A 14638-nucleotide genomic window follows, 5' to 3' on the forward strand; every position below is an offset into this window, starting at 1 on the left:
CATTGTTATATATAAATAAAGAACTTTATCATCCTGCAGCCTGTCCCAATGTAGCTACACATTTTCACGTTCAAACGCCATATATACACATATGCCTGCAATGCTAACCTGCTGGAAACGAATGTAGGCAAACATGATCCAACATAAAATTACTCTTCGTCGTCTTCGACCTCAGCCGTCTGTTTGTAGAATATCAGCACATATCCCGATAGTAGTAGAAGAACAGCAATCACTTACATCATCGTGGAAGGTCTTGCCCTCGGTGGTGGCGTTGATCACACCAATGCGAATGCAGAAGTCTCCGAACCTCTCACCCTCGTTCCTCTCTGCTGCATATCGCTTGATCAGAGGCTTCAGGATCGACATGATCTGCTCCTCGTTGATCGAGCTGCGGTACAACTTGTTCAGACGTTGGCCGTGGTAACCACCTCCCAAGTACATGTTGTAGTGGTTGAACGACTTTCCGACGAAACCAATCTCTGCAAGCCATGGTCGGGCGCAACCGTTGGGGCAACCAGTCATACGCATGACGATGCTGTCCTGGCGAAGGCCGACCTCCTCCATGACTGCCTCAACCTTGCCCACCAAGACTGGGAGGTAGCGCTCGGACTCGGCCATGGCAAGACCGCACGTGGGGAAGGCCACACATGCACTACTGCTAAGACGCAGACCACTGAAGTTGGTGTTGTCCAGCTTGTACTTTGCAAGCATCTCCTTCATCAACGGCAGCTCCTCGTCACTGACGTTGGAGAGAATCAAGTGCTGGTTACCGGTCAAGCGGAATTCACCCTTGTGCACCTTGGAGATCTCCAGTAGGCCAGTCTTCATGGGGAAGTCGGCAGTGTCCTCGATGCGTCCGTTTTCAATGAACATGGTGAAGTGGTGCTTTCCGTTCTCGTCCTTCTGCCAGCCAAAGGTGTCGATGTTGCTCTCGAACTTGAATGGCTTGGCTTCTTCGAATGACTCGCCCCAGTACTTCTCGACCTCGGCCTTGAAGCCCTCGACAGTCATGTCGTCAACAGTGTACTTAAGACGAGCGTGCTTGCGGTTGGTGCGATCACCGTTGTCACGCTGGACAAGCATGACCTTCTCGCAAGCAATGTGAACCTTCTCCTTGCTCACGTAACCCATCATGCTACCAGTGCGGGGGTACGTCTTCTTGTTGTTGTGAGTGACACCCATACCACCACCGACGAGCAAGTTGAATCCGGCCAGTCTGCCGTCCGATCCCTTGATGGCAATCAGACCAACGTCGTGGGCGTACACATCCGTGTCGTTGTGAGGAGGAATGGCGATGGTGATCTTGAACTTTCTAGGCAGATAGGTAGGTCCGTATAGAGGCTCGTAGTCCTGTACAGCATCACCAGCAACCTGGGTCTTCTTGTCGTTCTCGTCGGTGAGCCAGATCTCGTGGTAAGCCGTGGTCGAAGGGAGAAGGTGGTCGCTGATGACCTTGGAGTAGTGGTGCACATCAGCGTGGTACTGAGAGTGCTCGGGCAAACTGCTGCACATGACGTTACGGTTCACATCACCACAAGCAGCAATGGTGGTCATGAGTGCCTGGTTGATAGCCTGCATAGCGGGCTTGAGCTTGCTCTTGATGACACCATGGAACTGGAATGTTTGACGTGTGGTGAGCTTCATGGTCTCGTTGCCAAGGGTAGAGCTGATAGCGTCCATCTGTTGCCATTGCTTCGCGGTCGAAACACCACCGGGAAGACGGCAACGAATCATGAAAGAGTATGCGGGCTCGAGTCCCTGTGCCTTACGCTCATCACGAAGATCGCGATCGTCTTGCATGTAGGTACCGTGGAACTTGGTGAGCTGCTGGTCAGCGGCGGAGATGGCGCCTGTGCTAGGGTCGTTGAGACCCTCGACAATGGTACCACGAAGGAAATTGGACTCGCGCTTGATGTCCTCGTTGGTGATTGGTGGAGGCTCATCAGGGAGACCCTCGATATTGCCAACGCCAAGAGCGTCCCAGAGCTGAGGCTCCCATGCGCTGTAGCCAGTCTGGTATCCATCGGGATCCTGGTCATCGCCAAGACCGATATCGACGAGCGACTTGCCACCTAGCGTGAGGAATCTGTTGTACAAATCCTTACCAGGCTTGTTGTAGTAGGCCTTATCCTCCTTTCTGGGCCAGTAGTGGCTGTCACCAAGAGCGAAGACGGAGAAGTTGACATTTGCGAGATCGATGTCGACAGAGGTCTTGACCGCTTCCCAGAAGTTTCTGCCGTTCTGGGGGAACTCTCCCTGTCCGGCGGTGCTGGAGAAAAGGACGAGGTTCTCCTCGTCGGGGATGTCCTCAATGGGGTAATCGTCCATGGCCATGACCATGGTCTTGAGGCCTCTGGCCTTACCACGGTTACCAAGGCGCTTGGCGAGGTTCTCTGCATTACCGTTGTCGGACGCGAACAGGATCGTCAGAGGTGCACCTTGGAGGCCCTCGAGCAGTTGGCTGTATGCATCCTTGGCCTTTCTCTTCTGAAGCTCTCGCACCTCGGAGCCGTAGGACTGAGATAGGGTGGCGTGGAACTCGGGATGTCTCTTCATCAACTGGGTGAGGTAGTTGTCTCTCTTCAGGAATGCCTTCAGCTCTTGACGAATACGCTCTGAGTCGAGCTGGAAGTTTTCCTCCCCACGGTCTTCTGCGCGGGGGTCCCAGCGGTAGAGGGGCCAATAGCCAACGTCGATTGCCTTCTTGGTCTCTTGCAGGACAGTGAGAGGAGAGTCGCTCTCCTTGTTGTAAGGCAAGTATGCCACGACGACAGATGGTCCGTTGAACTGCTCAGCCTCGATCATGGACTGCAGAACCTGGGTGTAGGAGCCATAGACGGCGACAGAGGCGACGTACGCGTTTCCGAAGTTCATGGCGTAGAGTCCGATATCCTTCTTTCTTCGCGCAGCGTCAGCGGCAGCGGTCTCGGAGTAGGGCTTGGAGTCAATGATGAGCATGTTGATGTTCTTGCCGGATGCTAGAACGTGGTGAACACCAGAGTTTCCGAGATCGTAAGCCCAGGCATCGGAACCAAGGAGCCATTGGGACTCCTTGAAGAACAGACCCTGTTTTAAGAGCAGTTGCGTGGAAAGCGAAGAGCCATCAGTTCCCAAGCGAGAGATCACCTCGGGGGCAATGGTGTTGGCCTTAGCAGCTTCGTTGGCCTCGAGAAGCCACTGGGAAAGGTACTTCTGAGGGGCGTCGGTGGCGAAGTCGTGAGTCTTGACTGCTGCCTGGACCTCAGAGATGAAGCGCTCGCGGTGTTCGTCACGGGCAACAAGAGCACCGAAACCGAACTCGGGGTTAGCGCTGAACTCGGCGGAGATACCAGCGTTGTCTGCGCCAATTCTGTTTGCAATGTGAAGTCTCTGGCCGAAAAGCTGGTCGAGGATCTTCATGTAGGCATTCTCAATCTGGGGCTGCTCGAGTTCGTACTCCTTTTGGCCCTGCTGAGGACCCTCGTGGTTGCCGATTTCCAGGTTCTGGATGGGCTTGGGGGACAGCAAATTCTGGAAGATGCCCTTGAGAGCCTGCTTGATGGTAGATGGCTCGATGTAACCGAGCTGGTGACCGACAATGAGAGGTCCAGATCCACCTGAGATTTTCAGAGATGTCAGGACATCAAGGAGGAGGGGACCCCATCGCGTTGTCTTCCTTCTGATCTGCTCGAGTACGGCAACTCTCTTGACGCTTCGAGGAACAGTCTCTAGAAGCTTAGCACCCAACCACGGGCGGTAAAGGCGAGCGGTGATTATGCCGGCGTTGTTGAACTCGTCGGACGAAGCGGCGTTGTCAACCTCCTGGGCGAAAAGTCCAGTATCCGAGCCAAAGAGAAAGATTGCGGCCTCGGCGTCAGATGGACCGGAGTACTCGAAGGCGGTGTAAGTACGACCGGTGACCTGGTGAAGGTCTGCCCAGATTTGGGTAACGTAGGTGTCGATGTCCTCAGAGGACACGGGTCTGCTGGAAACAGACTCGACAGATGTTGCGTTGGATGATGCCAGAGACACGTTGTCGCTGCTGTCGCTTCGGCCCTTGGAGCTCGAACCGACAGATGACTCACGGTCGCTGTTTGCAGCGGTAGACTTCTCGGTGGCAACACCGCTCTGCTCGGCAGCATCTGGTACACTTGACTCGGTGAATGAAGGTGCAACTGTGCGAGAGGCGACTCTGCCATCATCTGCATAAATGCCGGTCTCGGGAGCTACAACACCCTGATGTTGCTTGATAAGGTCGACGTTCAGGATCTTCTTGACCAATTCGCGGTCTTCTTGGGGAATAGGCGAATCATTGGCGAGGTTGGCCGAGTCGAAGAAGTGGATCACACCCTTGCCGGACTTCAATGCCAAAGCGTGAGCGGTGACAGCAAGGTCCTGGGCCTCCTGTAGTGACTCAGACTGCAGGAAAGTGAATCCGGACTGTCTGATCGAGGTGATGTCCGAGTAGTCAGGGTAGCCGGTAGGTTGCAACGAGACGTGGATGACCACGGGGTGCTGGGCGAGTTTGTAAAGGTGAGGGATGGAACGGACGAGGATCGAGGACGAAGTCGTCACAGAGACGAGCTTGCCCGATCGGACTGGGTAGAAAGCAGAGAGAAGAGGGTCTGCATTGTGCTTGACGGGAAGAATCTAATTGAAGAAGACAGTCAGCGTGGCGATGATAACATTGAGATCGAGGAAAGCAGTACCTCCGGGGCTCCATTCTTTACGAGTGAAGAGGCGTTCTTCTGCGCATATGATTGCAAGAACTTGGAAAACTCCGAGTCGGAGGCCAACGAAGGCTGAACGGAAATCACAACATCGCTAGAGAGGTAGGCGATGCGCGCGACTATGTAGTGGTGCTTGTCAGTACCGACATCCGCTCTACACTATATCGATGCAGGCAAATTTCAGGTGGCGGGGCAGATCAACAACGTACCAGCTTCTCCAGCAGTCAAGATGGAGGTCATTGCCGCACTTTCGGCCTGTTTACCAGAGCCGACAGTAAAATCAAGAAATTGCCAAGATGATGGCAATTCCAAGTTAACAAGTATGAGAGGAAGATATGGCGATGGAGAAGAGGGAAAGCAGCAATAAGATACAGCAGAAAATAAAAGGCGTTAAGCACTCGTTGAAGGCGAATCGAATCTACCACTCTGCATTTTTCTCTCTCTAGCTGCGATGGCGCAAGAGGCCGAATATCGGCTGACACACAATGCTTTGTCTCCCATTGGTCGAGACTTGTCCCCCCCACCTTTTAGCCGCATGGGCAGATTACCGACTGAGCTTATTGACCTCGTAAACCACCTATTCTGTCCTGTTCTCGTCCATGATTCAAGGGTCCGTGTTAGGACTTTGGAACTCTGCCCGCACTCTTGCACTCCCGCTGGGTTGCCTGGAGGCATGGAACCACTGTGTTTCCCTGACTCGTACACGAGGTGCAATACCTTTATGAACAAGATGTCTACCTGATATGACACCTGAGCAAAGACAGCAAACAAAGTGAAGAATCAATGCCAATGGTTACTGATCAATGGCCGACCGTCTGGCAGTCATCTTCGGTCAGTGCGGCCAGAGGCCGACAGTATCAGTAGTAGTAACAGTAGTAGTGTATAAAAATATTTCACACTGGACCGACCACATGGTTTACTAAAGGCGGCATACGAAGCCCGGCCAAGCAACCAAGACGCTGGTTTTGAACGCATACCTACAGTGACCATGAAACACTCATCTCGACGCATTTGTTGTATATAGTATAGAAAAGGTAGCCGATGATGTGAACGACAAAAGATAAGACAATGTGGACACAACATGTTGTACTTGAGTGTTGCAAGCATCAAAGAGACGTCTGAAACATACTTATTACTCAGGACGCACGCGATTGCTAAACGCGAGTCCTGCACAACTCTCGCGTTTCATTCGGCTCAGTCGCCACTTTCATGTAAGCATCTTCGTTTCCTTTAGCTCTCTGGTGCCATTTTTCCAACAAGCAGTCATGAGTCATCGATTGTCTATATGAGAAGGTGTCATTCCATCAGCCGCGTCTAGAAGCACATCCTTTTAGTCATGGAATATAACAGCATACATCAATACTGTGCTCATGAAGCACAACAATGTTGATCTCGGTCTGGCTGTTCTACCCATTGGAAACACCCGCATATATCTCGGCAATGTTCGGTAAAGGTATCATACATTTTGACATGATTCATTGGATACCGACTCGCCACTTGCGGCCTACATCTCTGCTTGACATCTGTGCATGCTAAAAGATATCCGCCTAATGCGGAAATTACTCATTTGTCTCTTCCCAAACGCTCCTCGTCGTCATCCATCAGTTCGTATGCAGGCCGATATTCTTCTTGCGACGCCCCTGCTTCATCACTGGCCTTCAGCGCCGGGTTTGGGTGGGTATCTGTGGTTCCGCCTAGTGACGTGTAACCTAAATCGTAGAGCGAGCAGTATGGTATTTTGAGATGCCGAACGAACTACAGTAGACTCGAGTCAGATTGTGTCATCAGTCATAGCATAGTCTTCAAACTTACTGTCCACACTTCGGCATAGTGCCAGTCGATGACCGGGTGTATTCTCGTGAAGGATGGCCAGCCTCGATCCGTTGGGTCAAAGTACTTTAGTGAACCTCCGTGAGGATCTGTCCGCCTCGTCCCTACGAATATCGCTCGTACGCTTCTCTTGTCTTGTAGGTAGTCCTCGAAGGCCTCTCGCATAGGTTTCTTGTAATGCGCTAGATCCAAAAAGTATGTTTCTGTCGTAGATTCGACAAACTTCTCGACTTGCGGGAAGGTATGAGGTGTCACAATGTACACTGACTGCAGTCGCGGCGGTAGTGGCATCGAGGTCTTGAGTGAATGTTCGTGCAGGCCATAGAGATATAGAATCAATAGAACCAGACAGTCTTTGCCGCCGTTGTATGATAATGATAATTCTTCAAGACTGCAAGTCGTCAACACTGTAGGCATGCCATACCGGGATCGTCATTGTCATACCTGAATCGCTCCAAGGCATCTGCGATGATCTTGATGCTGAGCCTCGTCTGCTCCTGCACACGCCTTACGCTTTCCGTCGAGGCTTCTTCGGACAAGAAGGAAGTTATACATCTGTGTATTACTGCGCATACTTTTGACAGGTGACCAGCGACGCCCTTGGACGCAGTGTCGTCTTCGGAGCGTCCTTGATCATGCCTGCGGATCTCCGGTAGAGACTCTGGCATCACGCTGTTTCGGCATATAACAGTCTCGGCATATAACAACAACAATCCCGGTGTGTGACTATTACAATATCATGCTGGAGCTGGCAATGTCACAAGGAATAGTTGCCGGGACGGAAGTCGATTACACGAAAGTTGTTCCGGCGATTGATGGCCAGCTCTCTCTTCCTTCACAACTGTGACACTCCGCAACAACCCAATCAATGTGGGGCTGTTGACCTTGACCGCGAACCGCGGGGTCATTGTTACTCCGCCATCGGTGAGCCACTGTAGGTTATCTACTTGTACTCCGTACCAAAGATAAGATAGCAGTTCTATCTGTCCCTTTCCCAAAATTAATTATCGTAATTATACTGTGCTAAACAAATGCAAAATCGCATATGAAATCGTCATCGCTGCATGAGTAGGTCGTCGAATACTGATGCGGCAGTCATAAAGAAAACTGGCGCAGACTATATACAACTATACAGCAAATTTCCAATACGCAGGTAACCCAAAAAACCAAAAGTGCTATGAGAGGAAGCAGGCACTTTCAATCCTGGGCATTCCTCTCTGCTGCTTCTTCCGCCGCCTTTTCCCAGCTGGTGTTGTAAATGAACCAGCCTTCGACACCAGCGACGATGCCTAAAGCAATGGCCGGACCAGCCCAGAGCCCGTAAAGGTCCCAGTGAAGGCCGAAACCAAATCCGAATGAAATCGGCATAGCAATCTGTCACCAGTCAGTATTTGCCGCAAGATGTTGAACGTTGATCATGGACTTACGACGTAGTATGCAAACAAATTTACGTAGCTAGGGATCAGTGTCAGCAACTATGCGCACGTTTCAGGACGAGAGGTTTATGCGTACCCTCCAATCTCTTGCTGTCCTAAACCTCGAAGGATACCGTTACATAGTGCAGCCAAGGCGTCGAATAGTTGATAGGCAGCGTTCAGCGGAAGCACTTTGGCGGTCAATTCAATGACATCCGGATCGTTGGTAAAAAGCTTGGGAATATAGTGGCGCGTCGAGCTCAGAAGGATCACTAATGAAGTTAGGAAAGAGCGTCCTTAATCACCATGACAAGCAGCTGTTACTCACTGTTGAAAATGCCGACGGCGAGAGCGACATAGAGGGACACTTTTGCGTTCACTTTTGCCGCATCGGACAACGTGGCGCCAATCAGATTGGCAATGCGTGTACTCGCCGCAATACTGATGGGAAATGGAATCTGGTATGTTATCGTGCTGATAGTGCTGAGTACGCTTTGAGTTGCCAGGTGAGTCGCGGATATCCAGCTCGCAGAAAGGGTGAGAATCTCGAAGGCCAAATATTCGGCAAGGATCATGATCAGCCCAGGGAGTGCGAGGCGGATCATTGGACCCCAGTTCTTCAGTGCTTTGCGAGAAAAGCCGTCCCAGCACTCCATGCCGTCGTAGAAGCGGACGTAGAGGAAGAGTAGCAGAGGCATTAAGTTTTCGATCGTGACGACCGCGATTGGGGCACCAATAAATCCCCAATTAAGGCGCTACAGCTCAATCAGTAAGATGCGCCAGCGTACAGATGGCGCATAACTTACCCAGACGAAAATGTAGTGTAGAAGTGCATTCAGAGGCGCACAAATAAGGAGGACAATAAGTGTGGCACTGAACAGTCCCTGGGCTTGTACATAACGCTTACCAGCCTCGAAGGCAGCGTAGCCAGGAGCACCGATGATGAGAACTTTCAAATATGAACCTGCCAGAGCTGCGGTCTCCTTTTCTGGAACAATCCACCCAAGGATCTCCGCACCAAATAGCCATATAATTGCGATAGGAACAGTGATGACCCAAAGGAAGTAGATCATTCGCTGTAATTGGAGACCAACCAGGGTCTTCCTGCCTGCGATTTAATCATAAGCTCAGTCCATAATGCACGGTAAAGCTCAACTTACCCGATCCGTAAGCCTGGGCGCAGAGCGTGTCCAAAGAGGTTGTCAAACCCTGGTATACAGCGTAACCAGTGATGTTGGCGGTCATGGATGCCAGAGACACCGCACCGAGTTCGACTTTCCCGATATGACCGACCGTGAAGATGGATGCGACCGTGAGCGAATATTGTAGGAGGAACGTCAAGATCAATGATCGAGAGTAGCGCGCAAGCACAACGGCCTCCCTCTGCCATGTGGTCTTGATCTTTCCGGACGCAACAGCCTCTTCCCATGTTTTGTTTATGTTCTCGGGTGTGTCCACTCCTCCGTAGGGTTCTGATGAGTTTCCTAGCAATGCTGTGACCTCGGAGACCTCCTCATGCACATTTGCGACGCTCGAATCGTCCTCAACCTCAGTGCTCTTTCGAGGTACGAAGGCCGGCAGCTTCAACAAGCCGTTGTGTTTATGGGACGTTGTGCTGTCTCTTCGAGGATGCTTGGGAGGTATCAGGAGGTTATCTCTCAGTAGACTTCTCTCTTCGGCGAGCGCAGCCTCTCGGTCCTGGTCATTCAGCGCTCTCCTCCATTCAGGTGGTTGTGCTCCCGGAAAAAGAGGCCTGGGTCCACTGGCGACGTATGAGGTTCTTCTGTAGGAGCCAGCGAGCGAATATTCACCCGCCAGGTTGGGGAAGTCGCGACCTTCATTTGTTGCCTCGTGATCATCGCCATCTTCCTCATCCATTGCATCTTCATTGTCTGCCAGATCTCTTGCTATAGAATCATGTGCTATCGGCGAGGACGACAGGAAACTTCTACGTGAATTTACGGAGGTGCCCAGCATGTTCGTGATGTTGATGTTCCTACCCATGTTGCACGGTTGTTTACTGCACTTGACACCAGAATGCCCGTTTTATGATGGAAGAATGGTGGGAGTTTCGTGACAGTGAACGTATTTGACTTGTGGACAAGACCTGGGAAATCGGACTAGATGCTATCGGAAGTACAAATTATCATATCAGTACAACCATTCCCAACTGCATGCATATCGACGGCACATTCAATGGCGGCCATACGGTGTTGCCCGCGAGCTGGAGTCTATTAGCATTACGTGAGTTAACACTTTAGCGTAACTCTGTACCGATAAGCAAGCAAAAAAGTAGGGGAGCCCAGGCACGGCCGATAGATATGCCAACCGACGACAACCTGGGGCCGCCTATCCGCCAACATTTTTCGTAGGGTCCGTCGGAGTGAACGATTGCACAGGCCCAAATGAGGAAACTCTGTCCGAGGCGCTGATGTGGGTCGGCAGTCAAACTGGACTACCATCTGTTGCTTCACATGACAATGTTGCTGCGATTGGATACAATAAGCATGATGTGCTGACCATACTTGCGTGATAGTGGCATTGAGTTACTATGCTTGCTATCTTCGCTGCTATCTTCTGTACTTCTCGCCGATCACCTGGCAATGTTATCGAAGTGCGCGTCCTTTGGTAATCTCGCTACTCCGTGGCTGATACAATGCCATATCGATCAGCAGTAGTGCCGATGCATTGCACCGAGTTGACGACTTCTCGACCTGTCAAGCATTTCCCTGTTGTAGTCAGGCTTTGCGACAACACAGGACCTCTTCGCTCGTGCAATCGATGCGGTAAGCTCGATCGCTTACCTTGTGAAATATCTTGGAATCATCATCGTCAAAGAGAAAAACGTGTGGAGAGTCAATGATGTACCAGTCGAGTCGTCGACTCATCGGACTTATCGAACTCAAGGCTAAGTTGTGGCCTGCCTGAGCTGTTTATACAAAATTCCAAAACAGCATGGGAAAGTCTGTGATCGTAGCCAGAGTGCCAAAAACTAAGACGATGCCAAACCGACCAATCAAGTTTGTCTGGGTTTCTACATACCCGCAGCACTGAAGGCAAGTTTCTATGGCGGTATACTTGCCCAAGGGCCATTCAAGAAGACTGGCTGCTTCCGTCGGCAGTGAAAAAGAAGGGAAAAAGGTCGCAGCTGTATTCTCGCATTCAGAAAAGATACGGTAAGTTAAGGTATGTCTGAACAGAATAGTAGGTAAAAGCACCCGGGGTAGGCAAGAACATTTCACGCGTTCACTTTCACTACATTCCACCTACAAACGGAAGGAGACAGAAGTGTACAGGGCTCTCTGCGTTTGTCGACAAACGCCCCTATGAATACTGTACGTTGTCCAATATTGATCCACAAACGAACCTTCCTCTGGACACTGGTTTTCACTTTCAAGGCTTCAAGTACGTTGCAATTCCATTAACGGCGATATTCTGTTCACAGACTTTTCCAACACTTAGTATTGCTCTGTTAGCATAAAATCAATCCATCAAGATATTTGCAACCATTGATCGAAATGGCCGGTGACCCATTCTCATCCCATCCGTACCCGGGGATGAAGCAGATTGTGGCTATCAACTACTACTGCCAGATCTGTGACAAGGTCATGAAGACTCAGGACAAGATGTCCCACAATCGTGGAAAGAAGCACGCAGAGAAGGTTGCGGAGCTGAACGATGCCACTAAGCAGTTTCCTGCTCCTGGTGCTGCTCCGAACTCTGACAAGGCCTGTCACAAGTAAGTCATGTATAGATTCAATACATTGCAACCATGTTCTTACAATTTTGGCGTAGATGTGGTCAGCATGATCACATTTCGCGTGATTGTACCCAGCCCCGCAAGGACACGCGCGAGTGTCACCTCTGCCACCAAGGTATTTTGCCCTTCTTGCACAAGGTCGTACACCACTGATCGCTAGCTCAGTCGGTCATGCAAAGGCGGACTGTCGTACCAAGGAGCGTTCTATGTGCTTCAATTGTGGCGAGGAGGGTCATCGCAAGTCCGAGTGCACCAAAGAGAGACAGATGATCTGCAGAAAGTGCGTTCTTTGGTCATCACCAAGGTGTTGGTAACAGACTACTGACACTTCTTCAGCTGTGACCTGCCTGGTCATCAAGCCAAAGAATGTACCGCTCCCTTCAATCCCGCCAACGTCAAGTGCAGAAACTGTGAGGCTATGGGACACATGGCCAAAGGTAAGCAGAGCAACAAGCATGGAACGGTCAACGAGAGAGAGAGAGGTGCTAACAACAATTCAGACTGCCCCGAGCCAAAAGACTGGAGCAAGGTCAAGTGCAATAACTGCGGCGAGAGTAAGCACCCGCAACAAACGATCGAAATCTGACTCGGATGTAGCTGATCCTCAACCTTCTAGTGGGCCACACCTCGGTTCGTTGCAAAGCCGAACCAGGCGACGTCAGTACCTCTGGCTGGGAGAACACCAATCCATCCGCCACCACTGCCCCATTCTGGGAGGATGGTCAGAAGGAAGGTCTGATTCCTGGCTCCTCCTGGGAGGACTCTCTGGCTGCCCCCGTCGTGGCTCCGTCCAAGTCCTGGGACGATACCATTGACGAGGACGTGATCGCCAACAATACCGCGACTGCTGACAACAGCTGGGATGCAGCTGATGTTCCCACCAACGCTGTCGCAGCCTGGTAGATGGCATCGTTGAAAAGGGGGGCCACCCATGACACAAATGAGGGTTAACACACGTGGACGCCTTGCTGAGCTATTTTCTTGCGGTTTCTGCACGTAATGACAATGGGCCATAGTACGAGACAATGGACGAGAGGTGGCAAGGAATTATGCGGGATGATCAAGTGTTTACGTAAATCGGTGCCACAAATATACCTACGTACATCCGAAGGACTCTCGACTTTCAACTGTATAATAAGAATTTGTCTATTTTCAGACGTGGTGAATGATCCTACTTCCATACAAAGTTGTAAACAGGAAAGTACACCAGCCGCGCATACTTTTCTTTCGGAACATCTCCCACGACTCCTGCCCCGGCCTACCTGGCACAAAAGGTCCTTTCTTTCTCGGATGAGAGGCACCGAGCAAAGTCTTCCCAGACACAGGGTAGCCCTGTACCAACGGGGGAGGTGGGGGGGGGGTGTGAGTACAACGCGCTTAGAACTCAGAACTCGTATCAAATGAGCAAGAGTCTGTTCACTCCCTCGCGTGAATTTGTGAATTTGCGTCTCGAAGCATTGGCCGCACAAGACCTGCTGTTGCGGAAGCAGATGTATGCATGAGGGCGAGAGAGAGAGAGAGAGGAAGAGATCTCAGGGACTCTATGAAGGTGTGAGAGCTCCGCATCAAGGCTAGGCCTGCTAGTCAGGCGGTAAGCGGGTCTGTTATGGCGACCTGGGCCTACGTGTAGTGGTGTTATGCACATGACCGAGGTCTGTGGTTGATGATGCAATGCCGGGCTTATTATCATCTGCCGTGCGTCCTCCTGTATGCGTATGCGCATCAGAGTGTAGTAAGAAGAAGAAGAAGAAGAAGAAGAAGAAGAAGAAGAAGATGTCCTTCAGCCTCTGTTGACCGTGTTGCCTGAGCCCTTCGGGTTGTCCTCGGTATATTCGTCCCAAGCTCTGGCCTTCATTGTCTCGGCGTCTGCTTTTTCCAGGTTGTCTTCGTCGGGCTCCGGGGACATTCCCGACTGCGCACCGCCTCCCTCGATCATGCCGCCTCGGCGTCTTTCTTCGTCTAGATACTCGTCGATGGTCATGGTTGGTAGGCTGTGGTCGGGTCTGAAGACGCCCTGTTGCATCCGTGTTCGTGTATCGAGGAGAGTGAAGGGACGCAGAGGCCGTCCGTCAGGGCTCAGGATGGGACCGGTCAGGCCTGCGGAAAGGGGCCCGTCTAGACGCTCGGAGTAGTTATCTGTCCTGCCGCCACGTTCACGCATGTCTCGCGGTTGATCAGAGTGGTTGGAAGAAGGAGGAGGATCGCGGGGTGCGAGAGAGAGGATGTGCATCTCCTGAGCGATGGATTCGAGAGACTGGAATGCTTGGTGGGTGCAGTATGCGAGCTGGGCCAGTTGCAGGCGACGGTACATTTCATCGTCGTTCTGGAGGGCGGTCGGGTTCCGTCGTAAATGATCGAGTTTCTGTCTCATTTCCTTCTCTTCACGGAATCTGCTGATCTTGGTCTCGCGCCGGGCAGCGGGGTCCGTGGTGGAGGCGGTGGAAAAGGTGTTTGGGGATTCGCGATATCGTTCGAACAGTCTTGCATCTCCGGCTGACAGTAGGTCGTAGTTGTCCAGTGACTTGAGGTATTGCGCATAGCTTGATTGTGCTTGGCTGAGTGCGGTCTTGCGATCTGCGGCGGTTTGTCTTTGCAGCAGGTCCGCAATGCGGTAGTGGATCAACAAGTATCTGTAAGGAGGATGGTGTTAAGGAAAGGCTCAGCGTTGCGAAGGGGTCACTCAAGCAATGACATACTGGATATTGTTAGATGATAGATCGTCGACGGATTCATTGTCACTGAACAGCGCCACTTGGTCGACGAGGCGGAGGCATTTCTCGTATGTCGCTATGGCGGCGGCGAGCTTGTCTTGATAGGCCGGAGTGTTGGAGTTGATTGCAGCCTCGAGCTCTGCGCGCTTTGTTTCTGCTGATGAGTACAGCGCCTTGAGACTGTTGCCTTCCTCTGCCATCGTGTCTTTACTT

The 14638-nt window shown here is 51.5% G+C and overlaps 4 protein-coding genes across 4 annotated transcripts; all 4 read right to left on the minus strand.

Annotated features, from left to right (window-relative positions):
* Positions 1-149: 149 nt before the first annotated feature.
* On the minus strand, positions 150-4949 carry AAFC00_006924 (uncharacterized protein; the record flags this gene model as incomplete). Its single annotated transcript, XM_069346950.1, has 4 exons — positions 150-179; positions 238-4629; positions 4689-4828; positions 4919-4949. The coding sequence occupies 4 exons, from the start codon at positions 4947-4949 to the stop codon at positions 150-152; spliced, it is 4593 nt and encodes a 1530-aa protein (XP_069199829.1).
* A 1323-nt stretch (positions 4950-6272) lies between these two features.
* On the minus strand, positions 6273-7207 carry AAFC00_006925 (uncharacterized protein; the record flags this gene model as incomplete). The annotated part of the gene is made up of 3 exons (XM_069346951.1): positions 6273-6464; positions 6522-6930; positions 6984-7207. 3 exons carry the CDS (start codon positions 7205-7207, stop codon positions 6273-6275), a joined length of 825 nt encoding a protein of 274 aa, XP_069199830.1.
* A 529-nt stretch (positions 7208-7736) lies between these two features.
* Positions 7737-9958, minus strand: AAFC00_006926 (uncharacterized protein; the record flags this gene model as incomplete). The annotated part of the gene is made up of 6 exons (XM_069346953.1): positions 7737-7913; positions 7967-7994; positions 8052-8226; positions 8283-8709; positions 8761-9062; positions 9115-9958. 6 exons carry the CDS (start codon positions 9956-9958, stop codon positions 7737-7739), a joined length of 1953 nt encoding a protein of 650 aa, XP_069199831.1.
* Positions 9959-13494: 3536 nt separating this feature from the next.
* AAFC00_006927 (uncharacterized protein) lies at positions 13495-14625 on the minus strand (the record flags this gene model as incomplete). Its single annotated transcript, XM_069346954.1, has 2 exons — positions 13495-14344; positions 14411-14625. The coding sequence occupies 2 exons, from the start codon at positions 14623-14625 to the stop codon at positions 13495-13497; spliced, it is 1065 nt and encodes a 354-aa protein (XP_069199832.1).
* Positions 14626-14638: the final 13 nt, after the last annotated feature.

The sequence above is a fragment of the Neodothiora populina genome, assembly GCF_041146345.1.
Source record: "Neodothiora populina strain CPC 39397 chromosome Unknown canker_contig_8, whole genome shotgun sequence".
NCBI lineage: Eukaryota > Fungi > Ascomycota > Dothideomycetes > Dothideales > Dothioraceae > Neodothiora > Neodothiora populina.